Source organism: Xiphias gladius, chromosome 8, assembly GCF_016859285.1.
Source record: "Xiphias gladius isolate SHS-SW01 ecotype Sanya breed wild chromosome 8, ASM1685928v1, whole genome shotgun sequence".
Classification (NCBI taxonomy): domain Eukaryota; kingdom Metazoa; phylum Chordata; class Actinopteri; order Istiophoriformes; family Xiphiidae; genus Xiphias; species Xiphias gladius.
The window spans coordinates 12,304,617-12,328,134 of NC_053407.1; the positions used below are offsets into that span (position 1 = coordinate 12,304,617).

The window sequence follows — 23,518 nt, forward strand, 5'->3', positions numbered from 1 at the left end:
ACAACACACACAGAACTCGGCACAGCTCTCATATCTACACAGCAGATCAATAAGCTCTGGTCAAAGCTCTACATACACTGTGTCCCTGGCCGTCACAGGCCTGCACTGTAAGAAATGAACAACTAACAAATCCAGTAGCAGCTCCCACTACAACTTGGGTGAAAATCAAAATTCTGATATAATTTATCAAACTTATCAGCTGGAAATCTCACTGTAGTCAAATCCAATATCAAAAGAAGGAGATTCTGTTTGAAACATATTCATACCTGTCATGTCTGTTTCGCAAAAATACATTCTTACCTGTCAGGTCTTTCTCGCATTTTGACAGGTCATGATTCATATTCAACATTTTTACAGGATATTCAATTAGACAATTTCTTATTCAGTTTTGCAACTTGCTCTTTGCACCATCATATTTCACTGTAAGTTTCAGATGGAATCTAGAGGCTTCCACTTGCAAAAGTAAAATAGATGGGTAGTGCTAAAGCAACCCTAACTCCGATCAGAGGCAGTTATGTAGGTAAATTATCTCATTTCTATTCAGGAAAAGTTTCAGGAGAAACAAATAACTGCCATTAGTCATCACAAAAGAGAAAGTCAACTGAAGCGTACACACACACACACACACACACACACACACACACACACACACACACACACACACACACACACACACACACACACACACACACACACACACACACACACACACACACACACACACACACACACACACACACACAACACACTCTCTCATCTTCTTACTTTTTCCCTTTAAGACCTCGGAACACACCCTCTCTCTACTCTTCCAAAAACCGTTTGATGAGAGTCATACTAGTGCTGACACTATTCACAAAACACACATGTACATGTACCCAAACGCACACATACACACGAAAATAAATGACATCTTAAAAAACTGGAGGAATGTTGCCAATGTGGCATGAATTATGCATGCTTATAGTCTCTTATCATCTAAATGCATGTCTCTCTATTTGTCGGGGTGGTTTGTGTGTGCTTTGCATTCATTTGGGACCCAAGATCCACCTCTGTGGAATGGTGATGGTCAAGAGAGAGAGAGAGAGAGAGAGCGAGAGAGAGAGAGAGAGACACACAGAAACTTTCATGCCAATAAAGCACCTCTGAGTTTGAATTTGAATTTGAGAGAGGGAGGGTGTATTAATGAAGAGGTTTTATTACAGTCATAATAAGCAGCCTGACCTTACACACACAGGAAAACAGATACTGATGCCACTAGCTGAAACATTTTTAAATTATTTAATGAGGGCTTGCTGACACACACACACACACACACACACACACACACACACACACACACACACACACACACACACACACACACACACACACACACACACACACACACACACACAGACGCACACAAAGAATGGCACAAAGGCAAGAGGCCCTGTAGTGCCTCCCTTTGTAGCAAGCGATGTAAATTTTTCATTAGAGGAAATGCGGCTCCCTCCCTCCACACCTTCATCTCAGGGCTCTGTCCTGTGTCCTCTGACCACTTTCCCCTGACACCTCCCTGCTTCACTCAGCCCATCCATTTGACCCAGTGAAGGGCGAGCAGCTCAGACAGACAGATAAGCTGATTCCCCAAGGCACCTGCTTTGCTTCACTGTCAGCCCCCTCTTTTCCTTGGTTTTATGTGTTCATGTGAATGTACAGCATGGTTCAGGGTGGTCTATAGCCTTCACTCAATGAGACCTAGTGAGTGATTTGCCCCATTGCTCCCCTCTGTCAGCGAGCATGCAATGATGGGAGTTTACAAGTATGGGCTTGAAAAAATTCAAAATGGAAAACAAAGGTATAAGGCAGGAAGTGCATGTAACTCTCAAGCAGTTAAAAACAGATCTGTTGCATGGTTTAGATAAATTAGTTTAACACTTATAATAGGAACTAGCTCTCAAAAATAGCACGCATCACAAAATGTCTAGGGCTTCTTGGGCAGAAAAAGAAGAGATTTAGCACTATGTGCTATTTCTAGTGTTTAGATTATATGCCTGATTGAGGGACACTACAAAATGCCATCAAAGATTCAGGTGTAGTGATGTAGCCACAGAGTACCATTTTGAACTCAAAACTCTTTTTCCCTTTTAAATTACCGGTCTTTGTTAAAAAACACCAAAGCCATTTAGCATGTAAAATGTTGCTTGATTGCACTAGTATGTGGGTGAGTGTGCGTGCACGTCCATGTGCCTGCATGGTAATTGATACAATAATACTGAGAGGTGCAAACTGAGTGCTCTGATTTTGAACCTGCGATAAAGTTGATACGGTGAACGTGTTAACAAATAATTGCCTAACAATCCAGCAGATATTGAGAAACATTAGCATTCATATCAAGTTGGGTTTTTTGGCATTCATTCTACTTTTGGTTCTGTTTTTGGTCCCCACAAACTCTTATACAAAATTGATGCAAAATGCTCCATTGTGTTCACCAGCTAGTCACTCTTTTTGTCTCTCTGCTGTTTGGTTATCGGTCAAAAGTGACACTGATGAGAGCAGTAAAGTAAACCAAAACAGTTGATTTGTGGGCTGGAAAACCAAAACAATGAGCTAAAACATGCTAAGAAGCTCTGCAGAGATGAGGGGAACTGCAGGATCAGGTAAAAATTCTCTGTGAGTGCATCACCACCCGTGACACAGATCCACTGTTAATATAAAAATATTGATTATAGGCTCTTTAAGTTCAAAATAAATTAAGTAACAACATAATAGGTATATTAATAAAAATAAAAAGTTGTAGAGCAACCTCCTTACTTTAACACTATAAAAACTATAAACACAACCATACATCATTACTTAATGTCAAAGCATTCACTTTGATCTAATCAGTCATTCACTCACTTTTTAAAGGTTTGTAAACTTTCATGATTTAGCTTCTCTTCATTTATATCAAATGTAACAGTATCATAAAGTTAGACTGCTTAAAGATTAATGCATTTCAAAGCAAATAGGATTATATATTAATGTTAGTCAGAGAGGGTTTTCAAAACCAAAATACAGAGTGAAACAAATGTAGAGCATATTATTTATGTATAGGTCGAAATTAATGTAGGCCATATACAATATGTGTGTTTGTGCAAGTTGAAAAGAATAGGGATGGAAATAAAGACAGAGGATGCCCACTTGCCAGCTGTGTGTGTGTGTGTGTGTGTGTGTGTGTGTGTGTGTGTGTGTGTGTGTGTGTGTGTGTGTGTGTGTGTGTGTGTGTGTGTGTGTGTGTGTTCTGGGCCATGCATACATGATAAAGTAACAGAGCAGGGTACAGCAGCTCATGGGATACAGCGGAGACGTGAGTGATTGAATTAATGAATGGGGCGGACCTCGTATTGTAATTAGACGTTCTAGGCTCCCCAGCGGGCTTTACCATTTTAGTGTGCTTTCACAGTGTGATTTATATGCGCAGAAGGCCTCCATTTCTCTTGCTAAGCAAACTTGCCACATGTCGTAAAACTTGAACTTTTATGATTTAGATGTTTTTTACTCTTATACATTCACTGACCATGAAGTGGTTTTGTCTGAATTTTAGCTGAGAAACTAACCATGTAATCAGCTGAAGTCTTTTTTGTTTATTAATGTCTAAACGAAAGTGTCTTACCGTCAACTAAAGCTTCCAATTTCCTTGCATCACACTGTTGGACTCTGTGTTATTCTAAATTTTGACACCAACATTTCCATTTTTACTGCAAATGTACATCGGTGCCAAATATCGGTTATCAGTCTCCTTGATTACTAATAATCGGTATCCGTAGAGGCCCTGCAAAAACCATATCGTCCAACCCCTATTCTCAACCTTTCTCCCCTATACCCTTCTATAATTTTTCCATTCTTTCTTTGGGGTAGCATTTTTTCATACAGAAGGCCCTGAGGTTTCACAGATTCGAAGTTCGTATTTCTTCCCTCTTTTGTTTTAATAATTTCAGCATCTGTATCTGCAAATAAAATAAACCTCATACAAATAAATAGGCAGATTTTCAAAAGAATATCAAGCAGGAACTGAAGGCAAAGTTAGTGAGTGTAATCCGTTCACACAGACATTAATATATTATTTAACTCCTCTGTGTCATTTTTTTTTTTTTTCATTTTTTTCTATTTTCCCTGGAACTGTCTCCTCTTTAACTGCTCTCATCTTCATTGCTATGCTTTATATGGTCAGAATGACAGGATATAAAAACACAAAGAAAGGCACACTGTGGGAGGTAAAGAAAACAGAGAGCCGCATCTCTGACAAGAGATACTTAGAATCACATTTTTTGGATGTTAGGCTATACCAAATTCGACTGTTACCTGCATTTATATAAATAATGTTTACTTATCCAATGGTGGCAGGGAAAAAGTCAAAAATATCAGGGATAGTCACGGTTTATGTTATAATTGTTCTTTTTATACTTAACACTAGCATTCAGTATTATGATTCAGAAACGGAGCTCCCAGTACAAACAGCTATGCCCCCACTAGAGCTTTGTTCAAAGGGCTAATATTTCAACATGCTAAGATTTGTGTTCGAGCAAGCATAAACTTTTGTGTTCTTACAGTTGTGTAACATTAAGCCACATTTAGCAACAAAGCTAAATAATGTTAAACTGTAACCATACACACGGCAATACCATGTTACAAAGCAAATTGGTTTCTGTTAGCTGGAATTTTACAAAAATGACAAGTATTCTGTTGGAAAAGACACTACTCTTTGCACCAAGAGGCAATCTGTTGTTTCTGCTAAGATATTTTTCTAGAGCTAATGCTTGTATAACTGGTGCACCAGTTATACAAGCATTAGCTCTAGGTAGCTAACATTATGGTGAAATGAATGTCAACAGCAGGAGGAAGTAAAGTTATTTGCCTCTGTATCCTAATATATGAGGTGTATATATTGCAGATTTGTCAGGTCAGCACACCTCTGACACTACTGTTAGCATTTTAATGTTACTCTCTTGTTGACAGATGGACTTTGCCACTAGGGGTGGCTGCCAACCCTGACTGGTACCTTGGTTAAGCCACAGGGGATAACTTCTTTAAGTCTAAATGGTTGGTGCAAATATGTCCCTTATAAGACAATCTGAGGTGCTCGGTATTAGCTGACTTGGTGAATTAGAGAAGAATGATTGTCTTTGAACTAAAACTGATACTCCTGTCGGTACAATCATACAGATAAGGATGTAAAACATTGGAATACCCCCTTGAGGGTATACCCCAATGACTCCCTTTTGGAGGCAAGCAGTCCAAAAGTCCCAAGTTAAAAGCCTTTAGTTGTGGAATCCAAAAGACAGAGAAATAGTTTAAATCTGGCGATATGAATTCCTTCTTGTGCAGCTCTCTTTGCTCTCACTGACTGTCTCACTGTTTTTTCATCTATTTCTTTCTTATGCACCATATCCCAGGAGACAACATAAAAGTGGGTTTCTGGAATTAAGATGTTACTGCAGCAATAAGCCCTTTCTCGGAACCCTTTGGTGTGTGCATTTATGTGTGTGCAGACAGTCGGAGACACTCTCCTCTCCTGCAATGATCAGTGGATACGGTCACTATTGATGTACTATGGCCCTATGAGATCACCGATGTCTGAGACTGCAAAATATTAAAGCAAACGAATGGTATTTGAGGGCTTCCAGAAAGAAATTTTATTAATTTTATCGTCGCTTTTAATTATTTCTCTTCAAAATAAATTAACATAACAGAAACACAAAATATCATAATACATCATAATATGCTAACATAGCTTATATGAAGCCATTAGTCTGGTTATTTTATGTATGTATACACACACATATACACACACAAACTATTCCTGAAGAGGCTGATTTGCCAATTAGGAGGGTTCATACATACACATTAACACACGCAAATAAAGCGACAAACACGTAGATATACCACACACACACGCAAAAAGACAAACACACGCACAAAAAAATACGTAAAAAACGTAAGCCAGGAACAGGGGTTGCAAGGAAGGTGAGGGGGAGGAATGAAAGTGAAATTTACAGTGCATCACATTAGAGGCAGGAGGGTGTGATGGTTGGGCTGAGGGGAGTAATGCAAGATTTATATGCAGAGGAGGAAATATCTTGGCAGCCACGGAGTACCTATGTTAAGAGGCTTGAGGAGAGGCGGGGGATCGTATTGATGAGGAAATCCAGGAAAGATGCACGTGGGTGCAGGATTGTGGTCCTGTGGGGATGCTCTGTCTATGGCAGCGATATGGGGCTCAGACAGCGGATTAGTGTTTCTGCTCCATAATCAATTAGCTGTCTGGAACCCATTGCACATAACCCTAAACATTCACTCCTTGCTTGATTCCGCAAAATCTCTCTCCTTCTGCTCTTTCTTTCTCATTCAACAATTTCACTTCATTTCTCTTTTTACCTGTTCACCACTTTATTGGCTTTACCTTCAAACCATAAGATGTACAATTTCTGTTGCTCAACCAATATTATAATAATAACTCAACATGAAGCTGTCCAGAATATACCTTCCTTGTTTCTTTTTTCCTAGTGTTTCGCTCAAAAATGTGTGGCATTTTTGACTAACCACAGCAGATTCTGCACCCACTGCATTTTAGGGCAATATGAGGGAATTTGGGAGTTATAATATCAGGGAGTGTGGTTGTGTGTTTGAGAGTGTGTAGAGATGTAGAGGTTAACCTTGGCCAAGGACAAACTATTAGCTCCATATCACCCTTGGGCCCAAGCTTGCTGCAAACTGTTCCAGAGCTTAGGGGTCATAATTCTGGTTGACCAGTCAATAATATATTACATGTTGACTGCCAGCCCTGGTCATGACTTTCTATGCTTATTAAAAGTAAGGCACTCCAGAGAGGAAATACAGTACATTTCCCACAAGCAGGCAATGCTGCAATATAAATAGTACAAACTGAAATTAAAAATTCAATTACTGTTTGCAGAAAACAAGCACGTTGTCCATCACCAGTGTATTTTGTGGAACATTGGACTATTTTTGTATTCAGTGTTCACTTTAAATGAAGTCTCTGAGAAAATAAGGTTCTTTTCTCTGAGGACAGGTGTGCTGGCATTTGCCAAAGGTGTCTGAGTCTGTGTGTGTGTGTGTGTGTGTGTGTGTGTGTGTGTGTGTGTGTGTGTGTGTGTGTGTGTGTGTGTGTGTGTGTGTGTGTGTGTGTGTATGTGTGGGTATGTGTGGGTGCGTGTGTCTGTGTATGTCTTTGTCTGTGTCTGGGGAGGGGAGGAGTGCTTTGAGATGAAAGCCCAGAGAGACAGCTAAGGGGAGAGGCAGAGACAGCAGGTGGTGCAGCTGCACTCCTGCTGAGGGTGAAGAAGGCAGAGAGGTTTTTTTGTGTCAACAGATCAATAAGTGTGAGACTGGGAGAGGACTATCCATTTCAGATTGTCTGACACAGACAGAGATAAAGGTGAAAGATGTAGTCTAGGCAAAAAAACAAACAAACAAACAAACTATAATAGCAGCTGAAAAATAATATGGCTGCATCTGTCCAATCCAGTTTCTCACTCTCCCTTACACATGCCTGCAGGCTTTGGGATATCAAAAACGTGAGTACTATTCTGTATCAGAGGGTGAGGCTTGACCCCACTAATGACACAACAGCTTGTTTTAACACGATATAAGCACACATATAAACACACACACGCACATGCATGCACACACGCACATGCATGCACACAGACACACACACACACACACACACACACACACACACACACACACACACACACACACACACACACACACACACACACACACACACACACACACACATCCAACCTGTCAGCCACTGTCCACAGCCCTCTTATTAGGCCAGGCAGATTGTCACCTCTTCTGATTCCAGCGGGCACACACAGATGAGAGCTACTAATTGCCTTGCTGGGGCATCGACGTGACTCGCATGTGACGGGATTGGTTTGGAGGCAAATTGGTTGGGAGGGCTGATGTGCATAGGTGACTCTGTGTCTGTAGTGAGTTTGTAAGTTGCTTGACGGTAAAAGGTGCAAGTATAAGAGGGAAGAAACTTGGAGAGATTGTATTTTGTGTGTTTTATTATGCAAGATGAATACTTTTCAGTCTCCTGGTGGTTGATGGAACAAGGGCCTTAGCGAGGAAGCTTTGAAGGGTCCTTAGTCGCTGCTAAACTATTCTGCTATAAAAAGGTGAACATGAATCACACTGGCAGTCTTACCTTGGCCTGGCCTCAATGTCGTGCTGCAAATGATGAGAAACAGAGAGTGACAGAGAGGGAGAGAGACAGAATAAAACATATTTAAAATCTTTGCACAGGTGATGTGGATAACAAATAAAAGGTAAACAACATTATTTATATCAACTTCGGCCACATCTGGTGTGGCTCTACATCTGACAAATTAATCGTCACTTTCATCCGCCAGTTGTGCTCATGTATATTCATGAGTTTTTAAAAGGAGCAGTTTGGAACAAAGCAGCAAATGAGCTGCAAACATTATTCATGTGCTGGCTTTTCTGTTTGACTGGGATGTAAAAGTTTCAAAATGATGGACATAATTTGTTGACCGTCAGTTTGTGATGCTTTGACAAACACTGAAAGTTATAGTTATAGGTTTATTTGAGTGCCAAATGCAATTTTTTTTAATCATATTTCAAATTCTGTCAATTCCTGAAATGTAATTACCTTATTTCAGAAGGCTTTAATTATATGTAGCTATGAATTTACTAATAGACTTGTAGTGTATACTCAGTATTTCGCATGCCAAACACAGGCATTCAGGGGACTCTGGAGGGGAAAAGACCTCCACCTGAAAAAAACGCTGCAGCATAGGTGGCTTGAGAACTGTGTCCTTCTCCATTTTTCTCTGGCCTAGGAATGTCACTGAGCACCTCCTGCCTCATACATCCATTCCCCCCCATCCCCTTGTCCACTTTTTTAGTATTTTTTCAAATTATGGAGTCGGTGGAGTTAGACTCAGAGCTGGGGGTGCAGTTACACTTTAACTACCAGTGCTAAGATGGCTGATACAGAAAGGAATTTTGATGCTGTGTAACTATCACCGTCTTGAAGGCAGTGGCTCCTAGGCAGCACAGCAGATAAGAGAAGAGCTGATGAGTGGAAGCTGCGGAGCACTGACTGGCTGTCTGCCTCACTGACTAAGATTGGGCTCTAAATTTAATTACCTTCAGATCTGGACAAATACGTGGTTTCAAATATTGGAACTCAGTGAGATTTCCTTGGTTTACCCTGTCAAATACTTCAATAGACTCAAAAGTCAATTTGTGAAATCAGGGTCCAAAACTGACGTTCACCAAAAGAAGCTCTTGAGCGGTTGCTGTAAGGCTCCCTCTACACAAAGCACACGTTTGCTAAGCTCCTTCTCTTTCTCCACTGCTTGGTTGGTTATCATTAGTTTAAAAATGGTAGATTTGAAAACGCTGGAAAAAAAGGGTTTAATATTTCTTTGAAAAACCAATTCTGTTGCTGGGTAAAAATATTTTTAGCTGGTGAGCCAATGAGTGGACTGTGGATAGAATATCATTAATCGGGTGATTCAAAATATTTTAAAGTTACTAAACACTACACACAAAATTTGCATATTCAAGTGTAACACTGGCGCTATATTATGCTTTTATTAATATCAACGATTCCCCTGAAGAGACGAAAATCAACAATAAATGATTCCCCATCCTATCATTAATGATATCAAGGTAGCCATTCCTGGTGATCAGTTGGAGTCAGATGCATACCACATCAGTCAAATTTCATTTTGTTAATGATTCTGTATAAGCAAGTGCTGAATTAGTTATGCATTCTGTATTTCTTGGATGTTTGTTTTGATTGTGTTATATTACAGCAATGAAAATGTTATGCTGTTACAGTCCCAAGTGTATGCTTTGTTTTCATTTGGTCCAACCGAAGAGTTTTTTAGCACCACTGCCCACAAAACTGAAAGAAATATGGTTTTAAGAAGAAGCTGAGAGCTATACAGCTGTATCCTGATTGTAATTATCAGTTTGCAACAATTTGGAGCAAAATCATACCCTGAGGGGTGAATAATACAAGATATCCATTTCCTGTGTTGTTCACATGGCTTAGGGCAGTTCAAGCAATACCTGCACACATAAGAACTGGTCTATCAAAGGTAAGAACAACCCAGACTTGTGGGTCTGCCATCAACAGATGCAACCTGAAGCTGCTCCATTCATAAATTAAAAACAATATCAACTTTATAGACTGATGTGTTCTTGAACTGTTTGAATGAGAACTTTTTTCTTTCAAAAGTGTGCGGTTAACTCCACAGCTCAACAGTAAAGTACCATTTACAGTTAAAATAAGGTCAGTTAGTATTCGTATCAAGCCCAAATTGATCTGTTTTTAGTATAGACTGCAAAGATCTGTGGTGAATACCTTCCTCGACAATGAAAGTCAAATTTCATTTGACATTCCCTTAGTTCACAATCAGCTCATTTGATGAATTATTGATAAATTGTCACTATTTGTTGTTTTCAAATGGCTTAAAATGAAACTATTCCCCAACATGCATTTATATTAAAAATGAACAAAACTGAAATAAACTGCATGGAAAAAGGCTGCGTTGTTTCAAATCCGCATGCAGTTCATTGTGACCTGGGTTCATGAGTCAGGGTTGGACCACTGGTGCAGACTCCCAGTGCCTGGCTAATGAGCCATCTTAGCTTTGTTTCCATGCCAGGAAGCCTTTATAGCTTAAACAGTGTTGGGCCTCCGTATCCACTTTTCTAAACATAATCACGGAGTGAGGGAACCTTACAGAACCTCTTCCGCCTTAAATGTGAAAATGTCTTCCCATACAATTGCACAGTAAAGTAGGTGATGCAGACATAAGTGGGCTGGTATGTGCACCGGCACAAGTGCACCAGTCCTGGCTTGCAGGAAATTATAAGTGGATTTGAAATATTTCTCTATGATCACAGAAATGTAATGGTTTATGATACCTACTTTAGCATAAGTGTAATTGTGTTCCCTATGCTCTCTGTGTAACTGTATGAATGTTCTGAATGGCAAGAATCTTTCTGTGCCTCTACAAGTCAGGCTCTATTTCCCACCAATTAACATATCACATTTTTTAAAGAAAACGTGGAGACTGCGAGTTTTGATAATAAATGGACTGAGACTAAGTCTGTTAAGATATTCTCCCTCTGGCTCCTGCTTATTGATGAATTTTCAGAATGCTTATTTCACCCGCGCTGACCCTCTTTACTATGTTTGTATGTGTGACTATACATGTGTCTTCTTGTGACTGCATTAAAAGACAGATGGAAGATTATCAAAAGGACCAGTGGTATTTTGTTTGTTTCAGCTTACTCAAGAATACTCACCTCAATTATTCAATTATATGGTTCGATCTTTCGAGTTTAGAGGATGGATTTTATGAAGGTGAGAAATAAATCAATTAGAACCAACATATAAATTACATATACATACATACAGACATATATATACATATATACACATATATACATATACATATATATATATATATACATACATATATATATATATATATATATATATATATATATATATATACATATATATATATATATATATATATATATATATATACATACATATATACACATATATACAAATACATAAATACATATATGTGTGTTTGTGTGTGTATATTTTAGATCATAGTTTCTCCATTCCAAAGGAATATATATATATATATATATATATACATATATACACATATATATATACACACATATACATATACACATATATATATACATATATATATATATATATATATATACACACACATATACACATATATATACACACATATATATATACACACATATATATATACATATATATATATATATACACATATATATATATACATATATATATATATATATATACATAAATACATATATATGTGTGTTTGTGTGTGTATATTTTAGATCATAGTTTCTCCATTCCAAAGGAATATATATATACATATATTTATATACATATACACACATATACATACATATATATATACACACATATATATACATACATATATATATACACACATATATATACATACATATATATATACATACATATATATGCATATATATACATATATACACATATATATATATATATATGCATATATATATATATACATATATATGCATATATATATATATACATATACATACATATACATATATATACACACACACATATACATATATATACACACACACATATACATATACATATACATATACACATATACACATATACACATATACATATATACACACACACATATATATATATATACACATTCATACATATATGTGTGTTTGTGTGTGTGTGTATTTTAGATCATAGTTTCTCAATTCCAAAGGCTTGCTGTTACATGGATGCAGTGTACTAGCTTGATGTGCTTACAAAGCAGCAATCGCTTTTCTGACTTTGCTCTGAAGTCTTTACTTGTATGAAGTCGTAATCAAGGCATTACTTCCAAAAATTGCCAGAGGCTACATCTGTAACAGGATTAGATTCTGCTTTACCGGAGCAGAAGTAAACAAAAACAGAAAAAGCAAACAAGGTCAACATATTTAAATATGTATTTTCATTTTGGGCAAAGTTGAAGGAAATGGCTTTGTTTCTAGTGTCAAATCAGCTTCTAACATGGTTTCATTCATGGATTTCAAATCTCTAACAATACTTCACAACAATACAGTGAGAATGAGTATAGACTTTATACTACTGCAGCTTTTGCTGGTAGTGGGCTGTAGTGCTGAAACAACAGATTAACTGATTAGTAGAGACAAAATTAATCTTTTCAAATATGATCAGTGCTTTACTTTTTTTCATACATTGTACATTGAATTTAAATACTTTTTTACTGTTGGCAAGACAAAACATCAACTCAAGCTCTGGCAATCTGAGATTTTTCATATTTGACATTTTAAACAATTACTGTAACTAATTAATCAAAACAATTATTGACAGATTAATAAAAAAAAAAAGTAGACATGGAGTAGCCTACACAGTTCAGCAGAGCTGCAGTAAAGAATCAAGTGAAGGATTGTAGTTCAATGTGCCATTTGTAGGAACTGCCACTATGAGGCAGACAGTGACAGAGTTAGTGAACAAGTAGGAGAATTAATGTCTGAGTCAGTTACAGTCTGGATCCATGAGGATCCACACATCTAAAATTCTGTACGACAAAAAGTTTTACAGGTGCTGGTGAGTTAAGGTGTACTTGATACAACTCCTCTTCTCAACAACTGTTTTGGTAATCCCATTTTCTTTCCACTTGAGATCTCACTGTTTCACACATTCTCCGACTTACATGTACACCTGTGCCCAGCTCACTTAGAATTGTGTGTACCCATATAAATACAGTAAGATACGCAGGTGATGGATAAGTGAATTGCTGCGTACGCCCCCTCTCTACATCTACACACACTTCTCCTGTGACCATACATCTCCAAATAACACTGCCCATTACAATAATACTTAATAAAGTAATATACTATATCACTTAATCCAGCCATAACTAACACGTGAGAACAAATGGGATAACTGTTGACATTCATTTAGGGTCATAATGAACCAGGCTCTCCATGGATTCATTTTCTCAGCTAGAAAAGCAATCTGCCCATCAGCTACAATCATTACTGCAGCCTCCCTTGTACTGCACAGCATCACCAGAGAACAATCAAGCATCCTTTCTTGACTGTGGTGACTCAAGTATGGAAAGTGACAAATAGACCAGTGGGATATTTTTTATTTGGGGGCTATGAGCAGTAAAAGCTTCCTCTTTAGTGTTCAAATGAGAGATGAGGGAGTGAAATGCCACAGAATCGTTAGTGACAGAAGTGCATTGAGATGGTTTGCATTGCTGGTTGTGTTTACGTACATGCAAATGTATAAATTGCAAACTGTAATTGCACACACGGGCTGGTGTGAATAGTACTTTGGCATGAGAACCAAGCTTTGACTAACAAGCTGGTAAATAAAAAGAAAAGGAACAGTGCACGCATCTGTTGTGTTCCTCTTGTAACTTGAAAATATTGTGGCCAGAGGACAAACATAGTTACTCTTATGCTTCATCAGCACAGCAGCTCAGGATTAATTTGCATTTAACTAATTGTATCATACTGAAACAGATGAAGGTGCGAAAGGAAAACTGCATTTCTCTACATAAAAATAATGCATGTGTGATACATACGTAAATACAGCCAGGCCCTGATTTCATTTAGAAATCGCGGCCTGGCTGTGTATGGTGGCACCTGTTTACCATATTTATTTTGCTATAATGACTATGCAGCAGGTGCCACAGTCATTCGGAAGATAATTCTTTCAAGTGGAATGCCTGGGTTCAAGCCTCCATGGCTGTAAGCATTCATGCTGCTCATAAGTCTTTAAGCAAAGCACCAAGCCCTTTCAAGCAAGACTTTTTTCTAGGCCATTTCACAAAACAATTGGAGACAGGCTGATACGCCACTGCTGACTATGCTATGTAATGAATTATCAATAACTATTGACAGCATGCACTGTAAAGTCAGCCACACATGATCAGCAACAAAACAGCTTTGTGCTGGCTGGACAATTGTTGCTAATTGTTTATTGACAGGTGCAATAGCGCCTGTTTTTAAAAGGCTGCCCTTAGTAATAACTTTGGCACCAGTCTACTGTGGTCAAAGTTAAGATTAATTAATTATTGACCCTGCTTGCTTGTGTTCTCAGCTCTCAGCAGACCTTGTGATGTGACATGATGTTGTGATTAAGGGTGTCAGCTTTGCTCAAAAATGGGCCTCTCAATCTAATGCACTTGTTTTTCATTCATTTTGGTAACTGCTTTCAAGTCACAGCAAAAATGTGGTTTAAACAAGCTAAATTTAAACTGACTGCTCAAGTGGATCCAGTATAATTTGTCAGAAGAATTCACATAGGTACATTTTTGAAAGATTAAAAAGCCTACCTTAAATATTAATTGAATGAAAATCCTATTAATTTCTTCCACAAAGAAATCACCTTCAGAGGGCAGGATTTGAGCAAGGCCAACACCTTCAACTATATTAGATATGTGAAGTATACTGAATTCGACTGTAGCTTATGTAGAGCAAACAGTATAAGTATATGAAGAAGAAATGGTGTGTTTTTAAGTATTCAAAACCTCCAAGTTTAAAACATCACACTAATTAAATTACGGCATGCTGGATGTAAGTCACACTGGGCTTCTGTGACATTATCAACTTGCTGACCTCTCTACCTGCACTTGACTGTTCAGTGAGTTAGGCCCAAAGTGCTGATTGTATATAAGCTGTTTAAGAAGCACAATGAAGAAATGAAGGAAGGAAGGTTCTTCTCACCGGCAATCTGTGGGCTGGTCCAGGCCCTGCTACGAGGACCTCTGCTACCATTGCAGGACCTATTGCCTGCGCCTCAGCTTGTTCGAGCAGGCACAGCTGATGTGTGATGTTAGCCATCTCCTCCTGCAGCCGCTCAGTTTGGACGGTGATCTCTGCGATTTTCTCTGCAGCGGACGCTGTGAGGAAGGCCTCTTTGAGGTCTACTAGGTGAAGGGTCCTTTTCTCCTCCAGATGCACCAGTTTGCGGAGTTCATCAAACTGGTTGTTCACATAGGCCTCTAGCTCCTCTGTGGACATCTAAGATATGTAAAGGGGACAGAGAGGGAAGAGTTAAGGAAAGAATTGGGTGAATTTATGTAGAGAAAAGGAAGGGGATACTGCGCTGCCATTTAAAATGAATCCAAATGAATTATTTCAGTTAGGTATGAATCACTGAGATTAATGAATAAAACAGAGTCCAGCAATAGACATCAAACTCAAAAAAAAGTAAATAAAAACAGAAATGAAATGACAATAAAATTGTAGGGGTATAAATTGGACATCCAGCAATGAAATAGATAGATGCATATAGAATGACCACAGTATAGGGGGCATAGAGAAACTTCTATCTTCTACTTTGAAATGTGGATATTATCTTAACAAAACAACTAGTCTCTGTCATGCAATAGCTAATTGACAGCTTGAAGCAGATCCCCTGAGCATAAACTCCTAGCATCCCATCTGTAGATAGAGACCTCAGAGGCTCCTTCTACCACAGCAAGCCATCTGTTTGGCTTTCAAGGCAACTGAACTGCTCACTGAGATACCCCTTTAATTCCTTTCCCTGTTCCCCAATGAGGTTCTCTTTAGATATGACTCATTACGTTAAAACGCCTCAGTAAACAGACTCCTCCCTACAATCCTTCCCACTGAGATGGCTACATCTCAAACGCAGATGCTGTCATGATGTAAAACACCCCAAAGTCCCTTGTCATGATCTCTGCTCCTGAATATGTTATAATCACTTCAATCTACGAACATCAGCTGCTCGCTCTCTCCTCTTCCCTTGAGCAGAACTTCACTCCCTTCCTTTCCATCTATTTTATCTTGTTTGCCCTCAGCCTCCTTCTCTCTAGGGAAGCAAGGGATCATCACTCTTCACTGAGGTTGGCAGAGCCAAGGTCCCTAGGGGCCCAAAGTTTTATCCTGTGTTTGCCATTTCTGCACAAGCAATCAGATTCTCCAAATTGCCCATTAAACCAAGCGCAAGAAGTAACATTTTTAATTTACTTTCTTTGAGCAGAGAAAAACACATTGCTCATTCTGAATCAGACAGAGAGAGTTAGTTAACATCTAATTGAAAAGCAAAGAGTCATTTTCTCTTTTTGCTTCACCAAAATCAATGCCCTGAATACATGTCTGACAGTTGAGGAACAATAAGCAACAACAGGGTTGGACTAGGAACATCTTCCATCCCTTTTCCAGATACATAAGCGAAATGTATCCTTGAATGTTGGTGATTGGAGAGAATGAAGCAGCACTTCCTCCATCTATCTTTCTATGCCTCTGGAATGAAGTTTTCATAATTTAATATACAGAGCAATATAACGAAGTGCTCAAATATGATAAATCCATGCTAAATTGCAATATAGGCTGATTAAATCTTCTAGATGACTCATCATTTTAAACGTGGGCAGTGAGCACTTAAAAAACACATTAAGAAATGACAAGGCATTTACTACTTCATTTCATGCTGGGACTGGAATTTAATGCTTAAGTCATTGCCCATTTCTGGATGTCTCTGACGTCTTTCTCTAAGTTGACTCTGACTGAGGTGTCCTGGATGCTATGGAATATCAACCAATTCAATACTCAGGTGCAGTTCCCCTGCAAATCTAAATAATCCTTTCAAATAATCATTTCTAAAAGCTTTGACATCTGCTACACATTTACATTTATTATCAGTTAGCCAAATTAACTATATCTATCTGTCAAATTTTTCAATGATATCTATGAATGAATTAACAGCTACTAGTAGCAGTAATCACTTCATTAGTTAATTCCATGTCAGGCGTAGCTTTAGCATTCAGTTATCATTAGGATTATGAAAAGCTCAATTTTATCAACAGTATTTCTTTTAAATGGCTAAACTATCAATATTTAAAGTGAGACCATGTAACGTTTGAAGTAAGAAACTATTCAATCTTCCTTTTAGAAATAAAAAGTTCAATTCATGACCTGTGGCTTCTGGTGGCTCATAATAGCTAATGTTACACAAGCAAGTATGCTAATGTTACTAGACGTCACATATATACACACATGTTCTGATGCACCACATATGTGTGTATATGTATCTGCTGAGCAAAAGTTAAATGCAGGCTAACTTTAAATGTGTGGTTCAACATTTGGGATAAAAGACTGCCACTAATGAATGTCTCCAATGTCATTTTACTTTACATGACGTAATTCTACATTCACATAAGTCATTCAGCACACATGTATTAAAAGAAAATGAGTTTCTGCATATTTTATTCTTTTTTGGTAAGAACAAGTTTGAGAGAATGGAGGAAATGTAGTTAGCATAAATCATAAAGAACAATGCTACCCGAGAGCAAAGCTACAACATGAATAGGGCAGACAGAATCTTAACATAAAACTGATCATCTTTTGTGTTTTTATCTGGCATTAATCTGACACATTCCATCACCACATCTCCTAATCTCCAGGACCTCTGCAGAGCCCCCTGCCCTCTCGTCAAGGTCCCGTGGCCTCAGTGGCAGATTGGAACCGTGCTCCTGGATCAGTGCTCTTTGTGTTTGTTGAGCAGGGGCCCTCTGCCCTTGGACCTTTCACTCAGTGACAGAGTTTCTCTGAGAATTTGTCCTGCTAGCAAGGAAGGAGCATTCATCCGTGCTAATCTTCATTTGCATTGCTGCAAACTGAGGCCACGAAATGAGGCCTCAGGAGAGACAGCGGCACACTGCTTGCAAGGGCAGAGTTGGAGTAAGGATGAAAGATGAGTGGGAGAGCACAGGCAGAGGTAGGACAGCAGGCCAGCAGATTAAGAAAGCTAATTTTTTTTTTCAGTCATGTTTCTAACATTCTTTGTATTATTACTATAGAACCTTTTTAATTGAGAAATTCAGGGATATGTTAATGCAAGTAAATTAAAAAAAAGAAAAATAACCAACCTGTGCAATGTAATCTGCAGTCATAACAATTCAAAATGGTTATTTTAGCAAGAAAATGTCAACCTCAACCTTTATTTCATGACTTTATGTATATTATATTGGAGATGTGAAACGTGGACTGAAAGCCGAAATTCTGAGGAAAAAAACTCTGTGACTGAAAATGTGTCCTCAGGATCTGTGGCTTACTAAAAATACAACATTTCTAATACATTCAACTAAAAATTCACATGCTTACAATATAGGAAGACAAGGTTGTGCTACTCATTAGTGTTGATGAAAAATGCTGCAGAACAAGGATCAAAGCCCTTGGAAATTAAAACAGATCACTGTATTACTTTGGTGAAATATTAGGGCACACTTATATTGAAAACAAGAGTAAGCTAAAAAGAGCTGACAATAAATATCAAAGTAGCCTCAGCTTTTAATCTTAACCTTGTCAGCTACACAGACACTTCAGACACTTAAATTTCTACTTAACTCCTGAAGTTTCAGCAAACATCATGTGTTACTTGAAATTACAAAAGAGTAACATGTCCCACTGATATAATGGTGCATTTAACTTGAAACTATTTCCCTCAATTTGAGCATTTGAGGCTTCAATGAAGGAATAAAAATGCATTTATATTTTTTTTTAAATAAGGAGAAACAGGAAAAAATGTTTGATCTAATTTTGACTCCTCCTAAGGGGAGAGCTCAAATGGTTAACTATCTTTGAATATCCTCACTACCAAACCAGAGCAAGTCCTGGTGCCTATGCAGAGGTCTGTTTTGTGAGATGTTTTTTTAACAAGACTAGGTCAAAACTTAGTATATGGCTGGACTGTGTATGGTCAATGGGCGAAAACTGAGGACGTAGCTGAAAACTGTTGTGGAACCAATGTAAACAAATACTTTCAACGTAAAATAGCTCAAGCCTAAATGACGCTAAATGTCGCTAGATGATGTTATATGCTAATTAGCATTTTTTTGATTTCATCATGTCATATTTACATTCTGCCTATTGTCAGTCGGTTTGATCTCTTCATCCGTTTGCTTCATCCCTACTCTCTGCGTAATTTAATACAGCCGAATTCCTAATGAAGGTGTTTTCATTTACATGTTTTTCTGTTTCTGTTGTCAGACAATGGAACAGGTACAAAATAGTAACTGAAACGCAACCAATTAAGACCACATGTTAACCAGCAGTCACTTCCAAGCCATTTCCAAGCCGCTGCTCTGCACTGCTAAAATCCTGGTTTTATAACTGCAATGTTGTCTGGCTGTGCTTTGATTTCAGCTATATTTACTTGTAAAATGATCACGTCTAACTCAGTTACAGTGCTTTCAAATGAATGAGACGCACAGAGAGGTGTGCATGCGGAGGGAAAGCCTGACCTTGCGCTTCCGAGACAATAGTGGCAGAACTGTTCTATGGAAAGTAGCTAAGGTTTGTCCAAAAAGTCACTAGATTTGTTGCTAGGTGCTTTTCTGAAAAGAAATCACCAAAGGGGTCTGAAAGTCAGTAAATCTACCAAAAAAGGAGATGTAAACGCCCCCCATATGATATAATAGAAACTGTTCACGCAAATTCATTTTGAAATATGAAACAGCCAATGAGGAAACTCCAACTGTTGGCCACCTGACCAGGGGTGTAATTTTATAACTCAGTCAGTCAGTCAGTCAGTCAGAGACATTCGTGTTCATAGGGCTGGCCCCGCTGTTGTGAAAGGCGAAAAGGCCTAAAAAGAATTAATAGAACACTGACTTTGGATTTGTCCTTGCCTTTGGCAATAGTGTCCGTGTTCCAAGTGAACACTACTCTCTCTCTCTCTCACGCTCTCTTTTATCTCCTCCTGAAATTAGGATCTCCAATTTGGCTTCTAACACAACACAGCAATACATTGAAAGTTAATTTGAAAGTCAAAACATCTTCAAAAGCCATATAAAGCAATATAAAGAGGGGAAGTAAGAGAAGTTAAAAAAAGGGAAAAAAAGACAGATGGCCTTTGGTTTTATAATAACAGAGTTTCAGTTACCAGCACCTTTTTATTGGTTTTGAGTGTAGCAATGTCAGCCAAGCAACTTTCTGGGTAATGATACCAAGTAATTCAATTAAAATGCTGTGAGCAGAGATAGAAAGTGAATGACAGCCTTAAAGAGCAATGGGAGAGGGGGTAGAAAGAGGAAAGTAGGAGGAGGAGGGAGAAAAGGATGAGGTAGAGGAGGACAACAAAAAGCAGGATGAATAAACCTAACAGCAGCAGCCAAGTCTTTTCATGCCTATCCCGTCTGTTCCTCAGCCTCGGCACCCTAAGACAGCTTTAATGTGTCTGCTGCTCTTGTAGATTTTATGAGGCGCGGAAAATAGATGTAGCCACTGCACACACGTACACAGTTGTGACTGAGCTGATGTTGCTATGCTGCTTCCAGATATCGGACTCCTCTCTCCGTAGCTGCATAGAGCAGCTCCACAGGCAGGGTGTGCCCTAGACGACACCCTGCACGGCAGCGAGTGAGTAAATAAAACACGAGAGCAAGGTAAATATGCTGACTACCTGCTGTACTGGTCTGAAGCCGCAACATGCTTCACATATCATGCTCAGCTCTCTGACGATAACTAACGCTAGCTGACAGGCTGAGTGAAAGACAGCCATCGAGGCCCCTCATGTTACGTTACGCATCCAGACCTCCATTAATATGTATGCAGCCTCATCACTGTTTTCTGCATTATATTCCACTCCTGTGGAGATGGGAGATATGAGCTTTGAGAGAATAAAATCCCCACACCTGTGGCAAAGTATATAATTAAACAGGCTAGATTTGATAAGCAAACAGCAGCTAAGGGTTAAATCTTTTCATCCACCCCTAACCTCCTCACAGACAACCGCTCACACCTCTCCCTCTCTGAAGTCCTTTAGGATGTCAGTACCACGCAATTTAACCTCCTCCAACTTCCAACGTCTATCTCTTTCACACACACACACACACACACACACACACACACACACACACAGGCACACACACACACACGCAAACACCTTTCCTCACCCGGAGCAGTCACTCTGATGGTTGCCTGTCATGCATAGTAAGAAATGCTGACATTTTAGAGCGCAGTGAGGACATGCCGACAAATCCACATAATGGTCTCTAACACAGTGCCCTGTGAGTGAGCAGGTAAGTGGTTTTCACCAAACACACTGCACCTCTACAGTGGAGAAGCACAAGACTAAATGTCCAAGAAGTCCTTGGGGCAGCATTGATTTTTCAGCATGATAATAGACATGAACTAGAGCGGGGTGCCAGCTGCCAGAAAAAGTGTAACCTCTCACAGGCCAGTAAAATTAACCTTCTACATTATGCCACTGTGCTTAGGTCACATCTCATCTCAGCAGGTACTGAGCAATGCTGCTTTGTGGCATCCGATGGGTTCAAACATAGTTATAGAGGCAGAGCATAAGGCAGAACAGGAGCAGCAGGGGTGGTTGAGAGAGCAGGTGCAGCCGCTGTCAACTGTAAATAGCCGAGACCATAGCTGAGACCTAGCTGTTTGTCCCTGATCCTGCTGCTCACTGTTGCATCTCTTACTGCACAATACATAACTGTCTGTGGTCAGGTTTTATTTGCAGTGGAAGAACATGTCCCCACTATGGCATGTGTAATGGAAATACAGCCACTGTTTTCAAGGTTGACTTGTCATGAAAATTCAGTCTGAGTAGCTTTTGTTTTGGTCGATGACTGTGGTGACTGTGTGTGAAATGCACTAGGCTCCCTTTTTTTCAGAAGGGAACGTGGTGAAGGTTACACAAAAAGGTTGAAATAAGTTTAAGATTATTATTTCAGACTGTGAAACAATCTGAGTGGCACAAACAAATCGATGTCACTTTCTCCTGCACAACTGCATATACATAAGTATAAAACTGAGGTCAACTTCACTGGCATGAATATAGAGGTGTGGGTGTGGGTGGATTTAAAGAAGTGAAAAGAAAAAGTCAAACATCTGTACACTAAAATGTAGTCGCATACAACAGTCCGGTAATAAATACCAACTTTGTGAACGTACGTAGTGATTCATCACCGTGGCAATTTTTGAGGGTGTAATGAGCATTAGTGTTGTATTGGGCTACATTATATTGAAAAGCATTTTTAATATTCTGTCCACCTCATTTATTTATATGGAGGAGTAAAAAATATTACAAACCCTTTCAAATTTAACACAGTGTGTACTACACCATAGCCACCTAGACTGAATACAAGGATTTTTTGTCGACATACCAACTTCAACCAGGGTTTAAAGACAGCCGGAGTATTCAGCATTCAACATTCCTCTCCATTTTATACATGACAATGCCTGAGACACAGTCACTTTCAAAATACAACCTCTGACTTAGCACAGAAGTGCTGAGTCAAAAAAGTGACATCAACCGAAGCCTGAAGATGATATGTCTCAGTAATCACGCAATGATGCCATCACTCCTACGCTTCGAGCAGAATTATACAGTATCTGCAGAAACTCAATAGGCAAGATCTGTGATCTGTGAATGGGGTGGCATGAAAAATATATGGATTGAAATAATTAGCTCCCATGTTTACTACCCAGTGCCTTTATGACATAATCTCCTTCTAATCCCTCTTTATCTCATTCTAGACTGCTGTGTTTCCACCGCTGCAGTGTCTACACCGCTGCAGTGCTTACTGCTGTACCCACTGAATTAGAAATGAGTAATGGTTATTTTTTTGATCTGCTATGGCTCCCCACAGTTTGAAACCAGGTTTAATCAAAGTTTTTTTTTTTAAACCTTACCAGAAACGGACAAGCCAATAAGATTATGTAATCTTATGTAATACATATACACACACACACACACATATATATATATAAATACACACACACACACACACACAAACACAAACACACACACACACACACACACACACACACACACACACACACACACACACACACACACACACACATAATGAATGCAAACCTTCTTCATTAAGCTTTG

The 23,518-nt window shown here is 38.8% G+C and overlaps 1 protein-coding gene across 7 annotated transcripts in view; it reads right to left on the reverse strand.

Annotated features, from left to right (window-relative positions):
* The window catches only part of trim44 (tripartite motif containing 44), a 43,928-nt gene that overhangs the window by 16,318 nt on the left and 4,092 nt on the right, over positions 1-23,518 (reverse strand). For 6 of the 7 annotated variants that reach the window (XM_040133884.1, XM_040133883.1, XM_040133880.1 and 3 more), the window contains 2 exons: positions 15,364-15,660; positions 8,201-8,223 (listed from right to left, as the gene is read on the reverse strand). In XM_040133884.1, coding sequence (XP_039989818.1) covers positions 8,201-8,223; positions 15,364-15,660 — 320 coding nt within the window. The remainder of the gene's footprint in view (positions 1-8,200; positions 8,224-15,363; positions 15,661-23,518) is intronic. The other variant, XM_040133885.1, reaches the window with a different exon arrangement.